At 38.1% G+C, this 23175-nt stretch overlaps 1 protein-coding gene across 1 annotated transcript in view; it reads left to right on the top strand.

Annotated features, from left to right (window-relative positions):
* Positions 1 to 23175, top strand: part of CFAP47 (cilia and flagella associated protein 47) — a 230371-nt gene that overhangs the window by 16275 nt on the left and 190921 nt on the right. The window contains exons 14-22 of the mRNA XM_063304691.1: positions 2044 to 2140; positions 3153 to 3369; positions 8641 to 8885; positions 10253 to 10383; positions 14092 to 14214; positions 14342 to 14473; positions 14957 to 15034; positions 17452 to 17590; positions 20121 to 20215. Of these exons, the coding sequence (XP_063160761.1) occupies positions 2044 to 2140; positions 3153 to 3369; positions 8641 to 8885; positions 10253 to 10383; positions 14092 to 14214; positions 14342 to 14473; positions 14957 to 15034; positions 17452 to 17590; positions 20121 to 20215 (1257 nt within the window). The remainder of the gene's footprint in view (positions 1 to 2043; positions 2141 to 3152; positions 3370 to 8640; positions 8886 to 10252; positions 10384 to 14091; positions 14215 to 14341; positions 14474 to 14956; positions 15035 to 17451; positions 17591 to 20120; positions 20216 to 23175) is intronic.

Raw genomic sequence — 23175 nt, 5'->3', positions numbered from 1 at the left:
ACTGAATATGGCCTACTTTATTTTTAGCGTCTCAGAATATAGTTGACTTACAATATATTGTTTTTCCCTGCTCTATTAACCACATAAATGTACTTTCATATTCTTCTGCCTATTTCCTCTGAAGTCCTACTAAAATTAATAGGATTTATCCCTAGAAAATAGATTATTTACTGTCTATTGCATCAATCTGCAGCCTTTTTCTTCACAATATCTTGTCGTAATTGTGCAGCTTGCAAGTTGCTTTTCCACATTCAGTGACAGCCAGTGGGAGTCTGAGTTTCAGGAAGGGAGAGTTTGGCATGTAGGTATATGTTCCAATGCTCCAGTCCTTCCTCTTGGATAGGTAAATGCTTTGTTATTTTAAGAACTGGAGGCAGAGACCTGAAGAATATGTATGCTAAGATGGAGAGAAGGAGAAAGCTTCTCCCCCAACGTCTGATTAAAGTGGAATTACCAGGGAAATGGTATGTCCAGGTAGTAGAGCCTATAGCAGTGGGGAAAATGTTATAGTTAGAAACTGCATTGATATTTTATGTTTACAATACTCTATTTTGCTGTAATTTACCAGAGTCTTTTGAGTTGGGCGGGCTATAAAAATGGTAAAATAAACAGGAGATAAATGCCAGCTTTTGTTTATTCATATTTGAGATTGGCAGGAAGATATTAAATCTATTTGGAATATGTTTGTAGTCTGTATTATTACATTGTAGCATCTCACCTTTCACAAAGGAGATTGTGCCATTTCTAGCGGACCAGTGCCATCTTGTGGTCTTTTAGATTTTTCCATTTAACTAATTTGCCAACTGCTGTATATTAATATATTAGGGCATCTCTATTACCAATTTTCTGCAATCTGGCATATTTAAAATTTTGATATTTAAAATTAAAGTGGTTTTTTTACATTTCCCCCCTCTTTTAAATAAACTTTGATTTTTTTTAGAAATCTCTTGTGAATTGTTTTATCTCTTAAAGGGGGGAGAAAAGGCTGAAACCTCTAGTCATATGCCTCTATTTTGTAGGGCCAGGAGATTGTAGAAATTATTTAATTTTTTCACATTTACTTTTGCCAAAAGGGCAGCACAATCTAGGAGCCGTATTTTTCTCACAGGCCAGGGATAGTGGGAGGATGCCAGGTGAGGTGCTCCTGAAAGATAGCTGGTAGCAGCAGTAGCTATCAAGTAATTAGACCAAACCATGCATTTTTATAAATATATATTTATTTCTACTAGTTGCAGACAGATTATTTCTGCATGACATTCACAACATTTATCCTGATCCAGCATTGCTTTTCTTAATTTAAATATTAGCGAAAGGAGGGATGTGTGTGAAGGAGAGAGATTTATGTAAAAAAGAGTATTAAATGGGAATGGATCACCCCCAAAATATAAATATGTGTAGGTATATCATCCAGGGTAACAATGTATGGATTGAGTTTAAGAAAAAGTTGAAAAATGTGGATTCATTGTAGGAATGCAAAAATGTGAAGAGGAAGAGATTGTTGGCACGAGAAACTAAACAGGAATGCTTACAAAACTAATATTCCCCCGAGCAAGAGCATGCTATTTGAGCAGGGCCTGCTGTTTATCTGTGAGAATGCAATGAACCTGCTCAGCTTAAGTATTGATCACTTGCTCCACAGTCTTTACCCTCAATGACCTAGTGACTTCTCAGAACTGGTAGAAAAAGTAGCTTTTTGTCTCTGTTTTTGCAAGGGAGGTAATCCATGAAGCCTTGAACAGTCGTTTTCCCCCATTGGAGAATTGGTTCTTAGGAGATGGTGGGACTCGCAGTCCTGGGTGCCTCTTTAGAGGGAAAGACATTCCTTCAGGGGAGGTGGAGTGTCTGCTACAAATCTTGGAAATGGGAAAAGAACAGAGGCAGGCACTCTGTGAACCTGCCAAATTTAGGAATCACAAAGGAACAATTTTTTTGGGTTCAGACTTCAGAATATTCATATATTAGACAAGAAAATAGGTGTGATGCTTTTGTATCTAAACAAATTAAACTCTTTTAAGTAGTGATTTTTTGGGGCTATTTTTATAGGTGAATGGTGGACTTAATCCTGAACCATTGTCTCAGCAAGAAATTGAAGACTGTAGTCTAATTTTGACACCAAAACAGCTTCACCAAATAGTCATTGGTAAGACTGATTTGCTAAAACATATTTTCCTATCTTAAATCACCAACTTTTGTATAGGCAAATGGAAAATTGGGGGGAGGTGGAATAATTCTAGAGGAGCATATGGATGGATTAATATGAAGAGTATGCATCCTTAGAGACTAAGTGCTCCAGAGGCTATTGCTTTCTTTTTCTATCAGGCCAACTTACTCTGCGGAATTGACTTAGGGAAAGTTTTCTCGATCACATGTACTATTTTAATGTGCTTGCAAAAAAAAAAGTTATTTTGCCTCTTAATTTGTACCAGCTGACTTTTATTTGAGCAAATTTATTGTCATTAATCCATTATCTGCAGAAAAGGAGAGGAAAACCACAATTGAGACTGTATTGTAATATTTTAAATTTTTTTAAAATGTAATTTTCAAAATAGTTATAATAAATACAATGAAATGTAGGAATACACACATACCCGTAAACACAACAAAATAATAGACAATCACAAACAGTAAACAGGGGATAGCTGAAAAGCTTATAAAACCGAAGAAAGGCTTTGGAAAATAAATATTTTCAGCTTCTGTAAAAAGACTTCACAATGGGGGCCTGCTTAAAATCTGTGGGAAGTTTGTATCACCAGCTGGGCATCATCACAGAGAATATCTCTCTACCACAACTGCGTGAATATAAGCAAGTGATGTTGTGGTCAGTAGGGCATCCTCTCCTGTACAAAGTCTGGATAAACCAAATAGATATAGATGATTTCAGCAATAAACTGGTTCTGAACTACTGGATCAATAACAGCTCCTTGAAAATGACTTGGTAGTTAACTGATAGGTGGTACAGAGCCTTCACTGTGTGGTTAAGGACTCCATTGAGTAACCTAAATGCATGATTCTGCCCTTGGTGTGCTCCCACATAGTGTGCAAAATGGGAGAGGAATTGTATAAAAATATTGTATATAGATAGATGTGTGCTATGATATATGACTATAATCCCTTTCTTTATAAAACTGTTATGCCTTTTCTATTCCTTCCAGGTCCCTCCACTATTGACTTTGGAGAAGTCTGTGTGCATTCTACAACTACCAGAAAAATGCATATCATAAATAACCTACCTGTGCATATATGGATAAAAGTAGAAATTAAAAGTGAAGAACTGCAACAGACTAGTCCTTTGTCGCATGTCATGACACCTTTTATGAAAACTTGTATTCCTGTGGTGTTTGAGAGGGACACATTGGGGAACTTTAAAAAGTAAAGCTCACATCTCTATCTATATGTTAATTTGGAAGCTAAAAGAAATAATTCTTCAGTAATAACACTCTGAAATGGAGGACAGGAAGGATTCTTGTTGGAAAGCAGTAGTAAAAAGAACATTGAAAATTAAGTCCACTTTTGTAAGGAGATTTCATATATGTTGTCCTAACCAAATTAAGCTGTAAGAAGTATGTTTAAAGGCAGTCTAAATGCTTAGCAAATTTGTAAGTTGATTTCAGTGTTCCTAAATTAAATATACTTAATGCCACAGTTTTACCATTGGTGCTGCTTGATGGCATGGTAATAATAATAACAACAACCTATTTATTTCAGTCATTGACCAATTCAATACATAAATGTCATACAATATTATCACCTTGATCACCTTGATTGACCAGACTGTCGCCGGACAGAGTCCTGCTGGTCGCAACTCGCTTTCCATTTATCTCGAATCCTGGCTTTTCTTCTCCAGGTTCGGCCAAAGTCCTTGACTATTGGATCTTCCCATCTCTTTGGAGGTTGGCTGATAGGTCTTTTTACTTCTCTGATATTCAACGATGACATTTATTCCACTTCGTGTTCTAATCTGGCTGCTTGGAATGTGGTCTCAGAAACTTTCAGCATGGATCTTTCCATAGCCTTTACTACTCTTGAAAGCTCTTCCTCTTCTGCCTTTGTTAGCAACCAAGTTTCACTTCCATATAGCACCGCCGATAAGACAGTCATATTAAAAAGATTAGCACGCAGTTTTCCATTGATCTTGTCATTCTGTAAGAGTTCCCTAATGGAGTTGTATCTAGCCCATCCAGCTTGCTTTCTTCTGACCAGTTCTCTTTGATCGTTGTTCATTTTGATTAGCAGTCCCAGGTAGACATAGTGGTCAACCTCTTCAATAAGTTCATTCTGAAGCCTCATTTGGAATTTTGGAAGGTTCCCTGTCTGCATATATTTTGTTTTAGCGTGATTCATCTTTAGACCCACCTTTCTGCTTTTGGCATCAAATTGTCCAAGCATTTTTTGCAGCTTTCGAGCATCCTTTGTGATCAGTACAACATTGTCCGCAAATCTGAGATGGTTTATCTTCTCTCTGTTTATATCAGTTCTGTCTTCTCATTTCATTTTGTGCATGATATTTTCCAAACAAGTGTTGAAAAGTTTAGGTGAGATCGTATCGCCTTGCTTTACACCTTTCTCCACTGGTATTCGTATTTCGGTTTCAAAGAGAGTAATATTTGTGAAGCAGTTGGTGTTTGCTTCTTTGAGCAGCGTGATGTGGTCGGAATTGATTCCTTGTTCACTGATCACTTGCATTACTGCATTGACTTTGACACGGTCAAATACTTTTTTGTAGTCTACAAATGCGATCACAAATGGAAATTTATATTCTCTTGACCGTTCGATGAACTGAGTATGATCAGTAGTACTGTGCTTGCTTCTAAAGCTGGCCTGCTCTCGTGGCTGTTGCTCGTCTGAAGTTCTAGTAAGACAGTTTGTAATCACTTTTGTGAATAGCTTATAGACAGTCAATAATAAGCAAATCGGCCCATAATTTTTGAGATCTTTGCAATCTCCCTTCTTGTACGGTAGGATTGTAGTAGTCTCCTTCCAGCAGTCAGGAATTTTTTGCATCTCTACGTACTTGGTGAAGCGCTCCGCTAGTGCTTTCCATAGTTTGTGACCTCCGGCTGTCAGTATTTCTGTTGTTCTACCATCTTTTCCTGGAGCTTTCCCCAGTGTCATCTGATGGATGGCTTGCCAAACTTCACTTTTTAGAATGGGCAGTATATGCTCAATCGTGGCAGTCAATGGAGGCATTGGAATATCCAAACGGGATGCAAACAAGTCTATGTAGAATTCTTTGCAGATTTGCTCGACATCTTGCTTTCTTGTCTTTTCTGTTTTTATTTTTTAATGCTGCTATTGTTGTTTTACACAGTGCTATTTCTCGTTTGCACTTTCTGATGCTGCTTTGCTTATTTGCTGCCTCAAGACGTTTTTGGTCTCAGAATTTCTCCAGATCTTCTTTCAGTTTCTTCCGTATTAATTGCAGAGGAGAGAGTATTCGACGTTATTCCGAGCAGTTCTAGCCATCTGTCTTCTCTTTTGAAGAAGCGTTTTGGTCTCTTCCGAAATTCTTCCTTTTGTTTCCTTTGGCTTCATCGTTCTTGCTTCTTTAGCACATTGCATCAGCTTCTCAATGAATTTGTTATAGTCTTCATTATGGTTTTCTACCATGTTCCAATTCACCTTTGAAATGCTTTCCTTCATGACACTTTGCCAAGAGATTTTGGTAACCACTTTTGATTTGCAAATCGTAGGATTTTCTTCTCGATCTTTTCGTCAAAAATTAGTCTTGCCCTTAGCATCCGGTGGTCACTGCCTGTATTAAATGAAAGCAGTAGAGAGAATCTTTCAGCAATCTTCTTTTGTCTATCAGAATGTAGTCGATTTCATTCTTCCTTGCATTCAGAGTGATCCAGGCCCATCGTCTTAATATTCTTCTTAACCCACGTGTTGCCAACATATAGTTTGCTGGTTTCAACCATTGTCACGAGCTTTTCACCTCTTTTGTTCCTTTCACCAGATCCATACTTCCCAATAAATTTTACCCCTACAGCTTGTTTTCTGATTATTGTGTTGAAGTCGCCAATCACCATTGTATATGTCATTTTCTGAGAGAGCATTTGAGAGATCTTCATAAAAGCTATCCACTTCATCGTCATCGCTCTGACTTGTTGGTGCACATACCTGAGCGACCTTGAGTGTGCTGCTGGGACTTAGTTTAATAAGAAGAGATCCGCTGATGAAATACTGCATGATATGATTTTCGAAGACCATTCCTTGCTAACAATGAAACCAGTTCCTCCAGTTGTTCGTGGGCTGTCTCCTTTACCAAGTCGTACTGTGCTTCTGTCTTTCCAGGTTGCTTCTAACTCTTTCCTCCATCGCATTTCACACAAACTGAGGATGTTGCACCTCAATTTGGCCTTTTCTTCTATGAGATGGTTTAGATGATCATCTCTTGCTAATGTTCGACAGTTGTAGGTACATAGTGAGAGGGCCATGGTCAATAGGGATGGTGGCCTGCCTCCCGAGATTCTTAGCAGCCTCTGGTCGATCGAGCTCTGCACCGCCACCTTAGCACGGTTCAAGGGACCTGTGGCGACCTGCGGCCCATTTTTGCGAGTTGTTTTAGCCACAGATTTGAGTCACCTACTGGCTAGGCTGTCAGTGACCTCTGTGCCTCCTCAACTTGGCTAGCCATGATCTAAAGGGTAAAACCCTTTGGCCAATAGCCAGACACCTTCACGGCTTGGTAGAACCTGCCAGAGAATACACTCCACCATACTTCACTGTCAGACTGCTGCACCACTATGAGGTGATGAGGTAGGACTTTGCAGCAGTACAATATTATAAAACACTAGAATCAACATAGGTAGCATGTAACATACAAACTAAATTAATCTAAAAAGAGTTAAGAGAGTTGAGATATGCCACTTAAGAATAGTAAATACATAAACATTTTAGCTAGTTTTGGATAGCTAGAAGCTATCCAAAAGCATAAGACCTTTATAGACAATAGGCAACAGTAGGTCTTTAGTCTATAAGGGTCTTAAGCTTTTGGATAGCTTCTGAGCAGAATCTTGCCACCTAAGTTGAAATATCAGTAAGTGGAGATAGGATTTTGTGGCTTTCCCTTCCAATCTCTTAAGGAGTGGAGTAATCTTCCGGTTCCTGGCTTGCTCATAAAGAGGGCAGCTTAGAAGAGTATTTGCTATAGATTCTATTGCTCCTCTACAAGATCAGACTTTTTCAGAATAAAGAGTCTTGTTGAATTTGTCCTCTGTTACTGCAAAAGGAAATGAATTGGTGTGTGCACTAGAGAAAGCCCACCTGTGTTTATAAAAGGTTAAATTATATAGGTATTTAGCAGGAGACCTAGGAGGGACTTTCTGGGGCTTTTGACAAATCGTTCTGGGATTCCATATTGGCTATCCTTGATTTGACTATATTACGACATGGAACAAGGTAGCTTAGAATAATTTTTGTTTATTTATTGAAAAAATATTATCTTATTGAGTTATCATTCAAGTAGTTTTTATTAAAAGGATCCATGTAAGAAAAAAAGTGTTTTACAAATGTCAACAATTGTCAAGATGGAGTAAGTACCATGCTTACCAAAAAGGAAGACAAACCTAAATTTAAGTCATTGCAAGGCCCCCTGCCTGACAGAGACAGAGACAGAGAAATGATTCTTTGCAATGAGCAACTTCCTCACCTTGTCAAAATAGAATTGCCAACTCCAAGTTAAACCAGTCTTGAAGTTTCTTCCCCACCCCGAAAATGTATGTGGGTGCATATGTACTGTAGGTATGCATGTATACCTGCCAAAAGCGATACTCCAACGAAATGCGAAGTCAAGACAAGAAAGAAATTTATATTAATTTAATAGAATAAATAACTACTAATTTAAATTAATTGCTTTTAAAATAAGATATCCCACTTCCAAATTAAGTGATTTCCATCTACATAAACTAAAACTAGCCATTCTTTCTCTCAGGTACAACCTATTCATATACACAGAAACGCTCACACATTCCCCTCCCTGCTTCTAGCAGAAACAACAACAAAAGAAGGCAAAAGTCAGGCAAGAGAGGGAGGTAACTGTAATGGGGAAGGGAAAGAAAGAAAATGGGAACCAAAATGGGGTCCAGACTGGCTAGAGATGCAATGAAACAAAGAGGGCGCTGAATAAAGAAAAAACTATTGCTCCTCACAGGCAATAGCTAACCTGGAGGGACTTTTTGCAGCAAGGATGTCTGCATCCATTGATGCCTAAGGCCAATTCTTTTGTTTTCAACAGTTTCTAATCGGCTGAGGTAAGACTCTCTCCCAATTCACAAGTAAAAAAATTGGGGGAAAGAAACCTCTCTTCCTAGAGATAAATACTATATCTAATGCACAATAATTCAAAGAGAATTTGAATAAAGGTAAAGACTCCTTCAAGTCAAATTCAACCCTCCGGTGACTACGTGGATCTGTCTACTGGGGTTTTTTTTGATAACAATAGGAAATTGGTTTGCCATTCAGTTTTTGTTTTTGTTTTACCTCACCGTCCAGCCTGCAGCCTTAGGATTTTCCAATGGTCTCATCCTGTTTAGCATTTTCCCCCCTGCTCAGTCAGCTTCAGCTGGGAGCTTTTATATGCTTGCATATATGATATTGAAATAAAGCATCTGTTAAAAAAAAATTGTTTTTGTATTACAGGTCTTTCATGTATTCAATAAACCAACACCATGTTGGACATATTTTAGTGATAGCAAAAATTGTCCCTGTGGCCTTGGAGCTATCTACGAGGGAATTGACTTTAAACCCTGCTTTTAGCTTCCTAGCAAAAACTGGATTTAGAACAACAGTCACTCTATATAATCGAAAAAACTACCCTGCAAAATTTACCTGGAAGTCTGTCATCACAGATAAAGGAATGGGATTTTCCATCTGCCCAGACAAAGGTGATACATAATATGATTTTTTTTAAACCAAAGAGCAAATACTTAAATATGTAATAAGAGAATATTTACTTAATATTTACTTAAAGCCAAGGGGACAAATCACATCTGTAATGGCCATTTTTTCTGCCTCATCCTGTTTAGCATTTCTTCTGTGTGCACTATGTGCACTGTGTGGTAATAATTTTGTTGTTCAAAATACTTACAGGGATCCAAGGGTGGTTATGCATGGTTCTGTCATTTTCTAAAGCAGCCTATTACAACCCTGTGTTCTAAATTAGGCCAAGATATAGTGACTTGGGGCCCAAATTCATACTAAAACCCTTTTGGTGAAGAATTGAACCCTAGTCTTCCAACACTTATATTATTGATGCTGTACTAGCTAATAGCAGTTCTATTGCACAGGAACAGTTAACCAAATAAATGCTAAGGATTAGTGAAGTTGTTCACTTACTGGAACAGTTTAGGGAAAGATTAAATTTGTATATGTGTAATATCAATATTTCTTAATATGGTTTTCTTTATTGATATACTTATTTTTAGAACTTAACTGTTATACAAATATACACAGGGCTATAGATATTCTACATTTAGAATTCTAATAAATTTCCTTAATCTATGAATCATTGCCATAAATTCTGAAGTTTTTAGTATTTCTTTGAAAAATAATCAATTAGAAAAAAATGTGATCTAGCATTAAATATGAATTCTCATCTAGTCCTCTACTCAATAATAGCTTTTAAAAGAGATTTTCATTCTATGAAAGAGTCAGGAGGAATGACTGAGTGCTTTACATAAAGAGATTTCCCCAATCTAATTCTTTTTCCATGTGTTGGACTGGCAAAAAATTAAGGGGAATTGTAGATCAAGACATTGGATGGCTTATAAAGTGATATAAGAGGACCACCTAATATGGATATATGGATTTGTGTTGTCTTGTAACCTGAGTAGTTGTCTACATTACGCTAATGATTAGCAATCATCTTTTTATAAATATATTCTCAGTGTTTGTTTATGCTGAAGTTTGAGTGGGAAAGGGAAACCTTTGTTTTCCAGTCCTCATCTCAGTAAAAATTACATCTTCCATGTGGTAATTAGTTTTAGGGATGGCATGGTAATAGGAAACAGCACACTCTGGCTGCAAACAAACCTACATTAGATAATTATTTTAAATATAGCAAATTAAGTTTGGGGTATTATCAGATTGATTAAAAATAGAGCTCTAATTAATATGGAACAACTTTATCAACTAATTCTATTAAATGATTGAATGTTGCAATGTATTAAAATTAGTTTTCAAATTACTATTCATCTTCCATAATGTTTATATTTTTAACAGCTGTAGTATTTTCTCCCTTTTTTATATTTAGGTATAGTGGAAGCAAGTAAAGATCTAGAATGTGAAGTTGTTTGGCATTCAAGTTTCTCCTCTTCAACAACTGGAGAATTTGACTTGTGTGTGCATGAAGGAGAAACACTTAGACTAAAATGTTTTACAAAGGTATTAGTATAATTTTTGCATACATAGTTAGCATTTCTTCCATTTGTGCTTATGATACTTATGTGTTTTATGTGTATAATTCTAAGGAAACAAACAATGCATTAAGAATGAATCAGTAAATGTTAAAGTAACATTCTCTCTTCACTGAATTCAAAACTAACAGGAGAAATGTTTGCAACAGTGGTACGTATAAGTATGCCAGCATAGAGGTAAGTAATATGGTTGTGCAAATCTGTGAAAGAGGTGCTTTGTAATATAGGGGAGTGCAAATGCACTACTGCTCTTTAAATAACTACAATAGCTGTATTTTTTCCTAGGCTTGCATAAATGCTTAGTAAGCTGCTACATATGTGCGCTCATGCATAGCCAGTTTATTTTTCTTCTTAGCTACAAATTGATGCAGATCCATGTATAGACTATAGAACTACAGTTCCTGCAGCCAGGAACACTTTCCAAAGCAGCTGTCTGAGGCTGGATAAAGAAATGTCGGCTCTTGTTCCTTTTTTTTGCCCACCAAAAAGTTTTTGCCTGCTAGCGAATTTCATGCAGCAATCAATTACATCCGCTTATTTCAGCTGTCTCGCACTTTTCCCCCACCAAATGAGTTAGGGTTATCAATTAAGGGTTAACAGTTACCTCTGCAAATGTACGTACCCATGCCATAATTACAAGAATATCACAACAGTCAATGATATCTGTGGCAGGATGTCCAGTGGGGACATGGTGGAATGAACAGCTGTGCTTGTGGGCTCTGTGGACAGAACTGACAACGGGGCTTTTTTTTGGGCTCAGGCAGGTTTTTCCTGAAGCCAGGAGTGTTTTCACGGACAAAGAAAACACTCAGAATCATCCCATCCATCCTCCGGAATGGCGACTTGCAGCCAGAGGATTGCAAATGGCATTTGCGCTCGTCTGGTAAGAGCTGCTGGGAGGCTGGGACATCACCATTTCCAAGTCACGCTGTAGCCTTAAAGAGACACTAAGTCCGGTCACCCCATTTCTAAATCACCCAATTTATATATTTTTAAAGTTTATGTACCCTAAGAGAGGCTTTTTACAGCAAGGAGGAGTGGGCTCTCTTGGTGCTTATCGTTATTTTTGGGGTTAATTTCTTTTTAAAATTCTTCTTAATTTTTGTACTGGATTTGAAGGAATTACTATTCTCCTAGATGTTGAATCAGCTGATTTGAACCTTCAGATTCCTGTTCAGTTTCTCTTGCGAACAGTCTGTCACTCACTCTCACTTCACGTAAACAACTTTCAAACATCCTCATATCTTCGACTTCCGCTGATTAAGCTTCTAGGGGGCGCCATAATCTACTGCGTGAGATATGGAGGAATTCAAGCAGACTTTCTCTGATTTCCATCGAGGCCTTAAGCAAACTCTTTCAGGTTCTTACCAACTTCTTATGCGAGGCATTCATGACATTGTGGAAGATATGAACTTTAAAATGCCTCATCTGTTTGGGGATGTTGTGAATGAAACGGAGGAATTTAACAGTTCAGGAATGTCTCTTTGACTTCTGCTGATGTGCTGGAGGAAGATCGGACAGTGGACTTGAAGAAATTAACGGGACAGGTGTCCTATTCAGAGTAAGCACCAGACAGGTTCTCAAATAATATTTTTTATAAATATTTACAATAAGTAAGTCCTTGATATGTGAGACTGGGTTAAGCAAGCCCAACTGGCCAACTCGGTCTGACTGGAACACGAAGGCTAGAGGCAACAATTCTCAAACTGGAACAGTACTGGAATGACACGCTGAATCTCTGACTCACTGGATCTGGGATCAGGACTACGAACAACAGGGATGAACGAAAGACTTGGAGCAGAACTTGAACTCAGAGCAAGGTTAGACTTGGCTGGGGGTTCTAGGCTAGGCTGGGTACTCTGATCTGAAGGCTGTAAGACAAGGCTTGAAACTGGAGCAAGGCTGGACTCGGCTGGAATCCTCGGACTAGGCTGGTTTCTCTGAACTGGAGACTTGGAGCATGGCTTGGGACTTGGAACTAGGCTGGACTTGGCTGGAAGCCCCTACTAAGCTGGCAACCAGATCCTGAACACTACAGGTGTGAAATTCCTGAACTCAACAGAGCATGCGAAGCATGGGTGTGTAGGACTGAAGGCAAATGGCAGCGCTGGAATGTCAAGGCTTGCCCATGTTGCTGAGGAGATCGTGGAGTTTCATGGCTGGAAGCAAGGCAAAAGCTGCTGGGCATGGCTGACACTGTTTCCTCACTGGCAGCAGATGCAGGATTCAATTAGTCTTTGGAGTGGAACTCGAACGCTGGTTCCTCCTTGGCCACAGATGCTGACTCCGATGCCAGTAGGACTCTTCTCCTGAAGCTGCAGGCTTAGAGGATAGGTTGTCTCTGGCAGCTCGTTCTCTGCGTGGCTGCCTTTTATCCTGATCTTTGGTGCGCTTGGAGTCTCCTGCAGCCAATTGGGCTGCCTTCTCCTTTGTGCACTTTTCAGTCCGTCTCTGGCGTGCGCTGATTGGCATATTCAAACCCTCCTCCGGATCTCGCCCAATCACCGTTGTAGATTCTTCCCACTCTGCTGAGTCGTGCTGGAGTTTCGTTTCTCCAATTCCAGCCTGGTAAGTTTCCAATTTCTCCTCCGACTTGGAATTAGTTTCACTTTCCAAGTCAGAGGCAAGCTTGGTTCTGACAACAGGTCGGGTTGCAAGCCATAAGTGAAATGGATTTTTTGATGGAGTGCCTTGGAAAAGAAGGGGTTAATATGTATGGGAGTTCTCTTGGAGTTTTTGAGGGGGCAGTCTGGCTGTCTGATTTCTTTAAGAAAAATGCTCTGTTTGTCACATGGAGATACGTAAATGCTTTGGTTTATTTTGAAGTGGGATAAGGGTTTAAGTATATTTATCTGGATTGCTTTAAGGGTTTGGTTGACTTCATTTACTTTTAACGATTTGAATTAAGATTATCAAGGTATAATAACAACAAAAGAATGACGGTTGGTTTTGGGTCTGACGTGATTAAGATTGTTAAAATTGCTGTATTAATAAGTATAATGGTAGACAATTTATATGTTTTTTAGTTTGATTTTTATTATGGTAGACAGGAATGTAGAGAGTAGTAGTAGGAAGGAAATAATCAAATGTTATCTTGGGGGGAAGTTGATTAGGAGTGTGTGTGTGTATGTATACTTTTTTCTTTTAATATAAGGGGAGGGAGCAACTGTATTTAGTGATTTTTATAATGTGCCAATGGTATGATTTATAGAAATAATCTGACTTTGGTTTGATATAGAGTAAGGGATTGATTATAGAAATTGTTGTATATTCTTGCTGTTAAAAGTTGGAAGTCATCTTTTTCTGTAATTTCTAAAAACATTTTCTTTTCTGTGTTTTCACATCTTTTTAGTTTTTTTTCTTTTTTGTAGTTTTTTTTCTTTTTCTGTAGCTTTTATCGTTGTTTGAAACTTAATAAAATTCTTATAAAAATGATGTAAAATGGTTAAGTATATTTTTAAGAATGCTAGTATGGATTTAATGGTTTCATGTATTCATAATGCAGCTAAGATATGCTTTTGTTTAAATTTCTCAGAAAGAAAACAGATTTTCATGTTGCCTCTGTAGTGTACTTTTGTTCCTGCTCACATTATTGCCTAGCTTCTGTGAAGCGAAAGAAAATCTGTCTGAGGAAGAATGCACATGTAATATGCTTTTATTTCTCTCACGCTATTAGCTTGGCTCTACCAGTGTTCAGTTTAAGGAGCAAAGGATCACCTTTAATCATGCTCCTCTCCATTTAGCCACCTACAGAACAGCTGTTCTTCAAAACTTGGGACATAACCATGCATATTTCCAGGTGAGGCATACTCACAGTGGATATTGGGGTGTGGACTATGCAGCTCTGCCTCAGATATTTTGGTGGAATACTCAGAATACCTCTAAGGGTGAAAAAAGGCCTTTCTAATACTTGTTTTTATTGGCAGGTCCTTGATGTCAATCCAATTCCTGGAATGATTATAACTCCTTTTCAGGGTGTAATACCTGTAGGAGGCCGCACTGACATTAAAATTTACTTCAAACCCAATGCATTAATGAAATTTGACAGCAGAGTAGAGGTATTAGTATTTGAATAGTTGACCAAAAGCTTTTATTAACTTGGATTTTATATATATATAGATATAGATATAGATATAGATATATAGATAGATAGATAGATAGATAGATAGATAGATAGATAGATAGATATAGTTTTTAAAATGTATGTATATTTTAATGTTTTATTCTGTGAAACCTGTGATTAACAATAATTAGCTGAGTTTCTGTAATGGCCTAAAATATATGTTAATGTTATATTTGCTGAAAGGATAAAGAAGCAGCAGAAATGTTGGTGGATTTTTGCTTCTATGAGATGACAGGATTCATCTGAAATTTCCCCCAATACTTTAGGAGCAAGGGTTCGGGCACAGAAAAGAAACTGAATACTACAAAGTTGACAATGAAGAATCTCAGTAGGAAAATGAAGAGAATAAGTAGATAAAGCAGGAATGAAGCTGAAAAATGGAAGATTAGGGAATCACTTTTTTTCTCTCATTATTTAGGTAGCAATACGCAATGGAAAATCTTTGGAACTTAGGATTGGTGGATCTGTAGAGGTTCCTGACATACATATAAGTGTGGTAAATATGTAACATTATGCATCCTTTAGGTTCTGAGATTTGTAGTACTGAATATTACATATTTATTCATAGGGAAGTCCCATTCATTTTAATGAAAGGTATGTTAAAGAAAATTTAAAATGCACTGTGATGTTAAAGGGTCTGTGTGTATGGGCATGCCACTCAATCTCAGATATATTTAGTCGAGATAATGTCATTACAGAAATGAATGCTTTTGGTCTTTCCAGAGGTATCAGAAAATCATATTATAAAATGTAAAGTAGTTCTAGTAAATAATAAAATATCCCTTTCATAAAAATAAGAAAGCCATGGTTGATAACTCCAAGGGCCTAACTATTCACATTCTGTTTCTAAATGGCTCATTAGGTCCTGAGCATATTTAGGATTGTTACTCCCGCTTAGCTCATGGTGAACCATTCTTTAAGGTAACGATACATCTATGATCATTAGGGTGATGCAAATTTGAAATAGTTGTTTTGTAACATACAGGAGGGTATATGAAGAACCTCTCTTCAATTTATTAAAGCAGCTTTAGCTTTTTCCAGATATATGTGGCTGTTTCATCTCCCTTTTTGGGGGAGATGGTCAGTAAATAGAAATTTGAAAAACAAATAAATAAATAAAGCTGTCCCATAATAATGCCACATATTTAGCACGGTAAGTGGCTGTATATGCACATGTATATAGAGTTAGCAGAAAGCAGCTTATGAATCAGCTGAGGCAGGCTAGAAAAATATATGGTTGCTTTAAAGATTTAAAGAAAGGTACTTGGTAAACCTCCTATATGTTTTGAAATACTTTTTTCAAAGGATTTCCACAGCCCTAATGACCATGGTAGTGATTTATTCAGTTTGTGTAAAGTTAATTTAAATCTTTTCTTTTCGAGCCTTTGAGTCAGCATTGACTCCTGGCAACTGCCTGGACTAGTCCCTGCAGTTTTCTTGGCAAGGTTTCTCAGAAGTGGTTTACCGTTGCTTCTTTCCTACAGCTGATAGAGAGTGACTGGCCGAAGATCACCCAGCTGGCTTTGTGCCTAAGGCAGGACTAGAACTCATGATCTCCTGGCTTCTAGCCTGATGCCTTAACCACTACACCAAACCACCAAATTGGCTCTCAATTTCATTCATTACTACAACCATTTCTCCTTTTTAAAGTACTTCTTTGATTTATTCTTCATCTCAAGATTTTCATGGGGGTAATAACCTTTCACCAATGCTAAATTATTCTGAGACTAGGTTATCAACAGTGACTCTTTAGAAGGAATTTCCCTTTTGAGGCTGAAAATTCTCATATTATACTCCTCCCTATCAATCCTATAGAGTTTGTATTAGAGATGGCTATATCCCATTTTTTCCCCATTCCTCCAAACCCGCTATATCTTTCTATAAATATATAGTAAATGTATCATATGTTCATGGTATATTTCTACTTTTCCCCCATCTGGGAAATCAGAAGCATTTTCATTCCAAAATGGAAAGCCCTCACCTCTTCCCCAAGGTTCTGTTTCAAATTCTGAATTGAATGGAAGTCAAATGTCTTTTATAAAGGCTTAGTTGGCCCCCAAATATCTGCTAGTTCTTGCTAAAGAAATGGACTATACCTTGCGGTGAGATCTTTAGGCACTTTAACGTATTTAATAATTGCTGGGAGGTGATATTGGTGGCAAGAAGGAGTGACTGAATGTAAGGACACTTTTTAATAACATCCCAAAGGGTTACTTTCAAAAACTGTTGGGGGAGGGACTGGCTTAGTACCTACATATACTTTGGAAAGACAGAAATTATTTAGCAAAGACCCAATAATGTTTAGCCAAAAATGTTGACTTACTGAAAATAAACCTTAAAAGAAAATGAGAGGGCAGAGAAATACCATGAGATAAAGTACAGAATTATTAATTATCTGACTTTAATTTTACAATATTTGCTTAAAATATTATTCCACATATAGATGCACTCACAAAGCCTTTTCTTCAGTTGTACATTGAAAGATTATGGCAAACTGGCTGTCCAGATCAAACCTGATTAGCTTTAACAAAATTGCTGTATCAAATTCAGAAAATGTCTTGGACTACCCTATTTTGCGGCAAGTTTACAATCCCTTGTAAATCAAATGAGGAAAGCTGATTATTAAGTTTCCCTTTTAAGGCTATTAATTCAAAGGAGTGTTTTTTGTGACGTAATTTGTTTGTTACCTCAGCTCAAAGACAATCTTAATTTTGACTATCCCACTTCATATTAAGCGGCTAGAACTGTTACAGTGAATAGAATGATGAACTGCTGTTATGTGTTCCATATTAATCATTTATTTCCACTCCACTCACATCCTACCTCTGCAGCTTCCTTAGCAGAATTGTTAGTAGTTTTGTTTCTTATTATTACCTTGGTCATTCAAATCATTATTTACTTCTTTCCTTAAAGTGCTCTTTTAACTTCCCTGGTGTTTATGTTGATTCTACTCAAAAAATTCCATTTTCTATTGAGAACAAAGGAAAGTCATATACTAAAGTGACAATAGATTTGTCTGAACATGATGGCTTTACTCTACATTTTCCACCAGGTATTTCTTAGTTTAGAATTGTAATTGTCTAGAAACATGTGTTTAGTTTTTTGTTTTAAAGAAAAGGCTGCAATATTTATTATAAAATCTAAACTTTTTAAATTAAAGAATATTTAGCTTAATATTTGAATGGATAGTTCATGAATGAACAATTGGTTTATATGTTCTACCTGAATACATATATTTGTTTATTCAGAGAGTTCCGTTTAGTATTTTTATTAAAACTTTCTTTGTTAAATGTGGTGAAGATTAGTTGTAGTTCTGCACATACTCCTTTGATGTTGTACATCCCACAAGTAATATCAGCCTGGAAGTTATACAGGGGGTTCCCATGTAAAAATGTGGCCAAAATAATACTAGCAGATTGTCTTTTGTTGAAAATGTATACAGAAGGTAGATCTAGTAAGTATGTAAAATAGATCAGTGTGCTTCCAGTTTTGGTGTTTTGAATTAGATTCGACTAGTCCTCAAATTAGCTTTTAATTGTATGCAACATACCAAAATCAGATTCTTAACAAGCTGCCTTCTAAATGTGAGATACCTTGTATTTGTTACTTAATTATTATAAATATTTTTTTTTACATTGTCCTTAAATATTTCCAAGGCAGTTTACAACTGTTTGCTTCTACAGTTAATCTGAATTAGCTAATTTATATATAATATACATGTTTTCTCCAAAATCTTAAATCTTATGTGGAAGCCTTTGCTGTAAGTCATTGTGGTAGACTAGCTTCACAGATTTTATGTGCTTCTGAAATCACTCAGATGAGCCTAGGTAGAAATACAAAGCTGGTTGTCATCTATGCACTGATGATACCTCACCCCAAACCCTCAGATGACCTCAACCAGCAGCTTCATGTAGATGTTAAACAAGAGAGGACAGAATACCAAGCCCTGTGGTACTCCACAAAGCAGAGACGGCAAGCTGGACCTCTCCCCCCATCAACACCAACTGGAACCAGCCACAGAGGAAGGAAGAGAACCAGCATTACATAGTGCCATCCACCCCTAATCCCCACAGCTAGTCCAGAAGAATACCATGATCAATGGTATTCAAAGCAGCTAAGAGGTCAAATGAGCAAGGATGGATGTACTGCCACAATCCTGCTCCTGCTAGAGGTCATCTAAGAGTGCGATCAGTGCTGTCTCATACCCAAGCCTGAATCCTGACTGAAAAATTGTCCAGAACAATCGGGTCCAATGACAGCCTGTTAAGGTGGGAGCGAACCACCAACTCTTTAAGGGGTGGTGGAAATATCTCCTCTTTCAAAGAGGGATTCACTACAACCAAGATCCAACTGCATGTCACCTCCTGGGAGGCCTTAGCCAACTGGGAGGGACATGGATCTAAAAGAGAGGTGGCTGAGCTAACAGCTGCAAGAACCCTGTCCACTTCATCAAGCCCAACAGGATCAAACTCCCCTCAGAGCCCCAGTCATCTCCACAGGACCTGCTCCAAGGCTAGAGTCCAATTTAGTGTGAATCCAATCAACTTTATCCATCAGATTTCTAGCATATTCCTCACAGTGACTTTGTAGATAAACCTCTGAACTATCCCCTCCCAGGAGGGCTTGGGTAACCCAAAACAAGGCTGCTAAACAGCTATCCACGGACACAATAAGGGCGGAGAAACATTGAAATTTTGCTGCTCTTATCACCAAGAGGTAAGCCCTAATAATGGCTCTAACTCATGTTCAGTAAGATTCGCTCCCTGTTGCCCTCCAGCAGTGCCCTAGGCATCTCTTTAACCAATTCATCTCTCTCAACTCTCTTGTAAACCAAGGGGGATTTTACGATCCCCAGGAAGGGAGAGGCTGCTTGGGCACTATCTGATCCAGAGAGGCAGCTGCCTTCTTATTCCTGATGGCCATGAGGGCTTTGGTTGGATCATGCAGCAGACCCTTGGGAGCAACCCCAAGTTCCCTCTGGAGCTCGTTTGGGTCCACCTGTTACTTGGGAAAGGTTGATCAATACTCATATATCAGGGTCTGGTCTCTATCAGTTTCAGATAATTGTTACTTAATGCATGTGTGAAATGATGGATTGGCTTTTGCTTATGCATAAGTGTGTGTGTATTTGTGTGCGCGTAGGGTTAGGTCAACTGCACAATGTACCTCTCTTGCACTTCCTTCTCCTTGTTTGGTCCTAGGGATTCTCTCTGGATCACTCTGTTACAAGTTCGTTGTGGCAGCTTGCCTTGTTCTGTCAGCTATTGATCAAGAAAGTCACCCCACTTTCACCATATGGCTTATGCTGGGAGTGAGATGCAAGTGGAGTGTGGACAATACTAGGGTCCAGCAGTGTGATTGGGAGATCACTGCCTGTTAAATCTTTGCATGCTAGTGCCATCTTCAGACTGTTTGTGGCAATCTCTTGATTGTGCTGTTGGATGTAGTTGCTGCCCGCAGATTGCTTGTAGCTCTCTCTGATCACCATGAGCAGGATTTAAATCTATAGAATAGAAATATATGACTGTAAAACTAAAGGTACAAATGATTGGTAAAATGTGCATTTTTCTATTTTTTGATAGATTTGCAAAATATGTCACAGAAATCTCGAATATATTGTGTGACTATAGAAGCCAATACTATTTTGGAATGTTCTCTGAATTTCACACCAAAAGAAGTAAGTTTATGTTTTAGTGAACGTGAATCTATTTATATTGTTTTATAATATTACAGTATGTTCCCCCCAAGTCCTGCTGTGCTGCCTGTGTGTGTATGTCTGTGTGTGTTTTCCTGGGAGGGATGGTCAAGGAACATTGGGAGGATATGCCAAGAGTATATATTCCCAGCAGGGTCACCCAAGGTATGAAGATCATCCCAGCTGCCCAGCTAAAGCAAGCAGGCACCTGTATTGGGCAGCAGTGATATAGGAAGATGCCGGAAGCAAATGATCACTTTAGTGACAGTGGCAAGGGCATCAATTCATACTGCATGGGAGAAGGCAGTGGTAAACCACTCCTATATTTTTACCAAGAAAACCACATGGATAGAAAATATAAAATGACTGTTGTTATTACAACAACATCTGTAAAGACGTTGAGGATGGAATCAAACATGGAAAAACAAGGGAAGTCTTTCAAAAGATCTCTGAACTCAAAAGGAGGTTCCACCTTCAAATTGGGCATGCTAAAGGACTCCAGTGGACAGATAGTAACCGATTCAAAGGAGATGTCATGATCGCCGTTGTGATGTTTGCGACATCGTAACGGCTCGCATGACAAAGCGCAGATGCGTGTCAATGTCTGGAGAGGTGCGAGCGATAAACCGGACAAAGAAGGTAATGGGTTTGGGAGATCTATTGAACAACAAGGTCTCACCGCCTGGTAATCGACCATTGACACCATTGTCAAAGTAATAACCAGGGCGAGGTTCGGAAGGGCGCGGCCGGCTTTCGAGGAATATCGAAGTCTAATCGCCCGGTAATGGACCATTACCTCGCAGGAAGATAAACGGAATGATGCCAGGGGCGAATGGGGCTGGACGACCTCTCACCTATCAAGTCTGGATGACCTGTCACTCCGTAGAACTCGTGGGGCACACCCGGGGAGTGTGGGGTGGAGCGCTGTTTGGCGTGAGACTATTTAATTCAACTTTTGGCGCGCTTCCCTCACTCTCAGCTTTTTACTGGTGTGCATTCTATTCTAAATAAAAGCCAGAGCTTAACCTTGATTTAGAGTCTGAGTCTTTTATTTAGGCATTCCTTACAGGAGACCAAAGACAGAAGGAGTATATTGAAATACTGTTCAGTAGAAATGTCAACATCCAAGATACCTTAGAAGGTATCCCCTACTTACAAGAGCCTCTAGTACTAGATGATGAAGTTAGATCAGCACTCTGGTCATTACCAAGTTGGAAGGCTATAGGAACTGATGGAATACCCATTGAAATATGGCAAGCAACAGAAGAAGAATCAGTAAAGATTCTAACCAAGCTATGCCAGCAAAACTGGAGAACGACAGTGGCCAGTAGATTGGAAGAGGTCAATCTACATTCCAATACCTTAAAAAGGAGACTTAACAGAGTGTACAGACTATTGTACAATATCCTTAATTTCGCATGCTAGCAAAACAATACTTAGGATCATCCAACACAGATTAGAGCCCTACATGAAAAAAGAGATGCCAAAGTTTCAAGCTGGTTTTAGAAAAGACTGAGGAACAGAACACATTATTGCTGATGCATAATTGAGAAAGCCACAGAATACCAAAAAGAAGTCACTGTGCTTCATTGATTATAAAAGGGCCTTTGATTGTGTGGATCACATAAAGCTGTGGAAAGTGCTTAAAAGAATGGGAATCCCAGAACATCTCATTGTCCTCATGAGAAACTTATATACAGGTCAGGAAGCCACAGTATGGACAGAACATGGTGAAATAGTCTGGCTCCAGATTGGCAGAAGAGTGAGACAAGGCTATATATTCTCACCTTATTTATTCAACCTATATGCTGAATATATATTAAGGGAAGCTGGATTGGAAGAAGATGAATGTGGTTTTAAAATTGTAAGAAGAAGCAATTTCTGTTAGTAAAATATATTGGAGATTTTTCTTGAAGTTATCCAGTAACTAATACACAGTGCTTCTCATACTGTTTCCTGTTGTCAGCTTTTCATAATCATGTAACCTTGACTTCCCCAACATGGCTCCCTTCAGATGTACAGTATTTTATCGGGTACCATACGCTTTGTACTGCCAATGGGAGTTAATATTCAATACTTTTAAAAAACATCAGGTTGGGAAAAATCGATCTATACAACATTTTAGATATATGTGATGAATAAGGCTGTATGAGCCTCAGGCATGTATGCTTTATTTTGCTGCCCTGCAAGCAGGAGGAAGAAAAGGGAAAGATTTTCACTTTAAAATAAATGGTACTTCTGTATTGAAGACAAATTTGGAACTCTTTGTGAGCTGATAGAACATGATAACAAATTACTATTTTAGTGAGAGTTCTATGAGTTTATGTAGTGGCTTTTTCTAAGGTTGAAAGTGGAAGGTTTCTCTTCCATCCTCTCACACAGAAGAAATATAATGAGTAGTGGCCATGAGCCTGACTTGCACTGCTGCAGTAACGATCCATAGTTTAGATTGTAGCTTTTCAGTGAAACTTGGTTATAAACTTAAGCATTCATGGTAAGGATATAATACTGTAGTTTGATAGCTGTGAGTCCGGCTGACCTGGCATATAAAATAAATACATTTTAAGAATCGAATAAGCTAGTTAGCATGGCATAACTGATAGGACATCTGACACTGCATGTGGTTCCCTCATAGGCATTTGTAAATAATGGAAACAATTCAATAATTTGTACTAACAGTATTATTTTTAATTTGTCTTCTATTAGGGAACCTGAAAATAAAGTTTCAAGGCAAGGAGTGGTCGTTGTAGCTCATTACATTTTTATATTTTTAAAATTAAGATATGTATAGTATGTATGTATACAGTATATTATTTAGGAGATATATATCTAAATATATCTCCTAAGCACTCACTATTCAGGAGTTGTCTATTGGATTCTTAACTTCTTCATACATTAGTAGCTCATCTCCTCTCTCCACAGTAAAGCTCTGTTATCAAGTC

This window comes from Candoia aspera, chromosome 5, assembly GCF_035149785.1.
Source record: "Candoia aspera isolate rCanAsp1 chromosome 5, rCanAsp1.hap2, whole genome shotgun sequence".
NCBI lineage: Eukaryota > Metazoa > Chordata > Lepidosauria > Squamata > Boidae > Candoia > Candoia aspera.
This window is presented reverse-complemented; position numbering and strand designations above follow the sequence as displayed.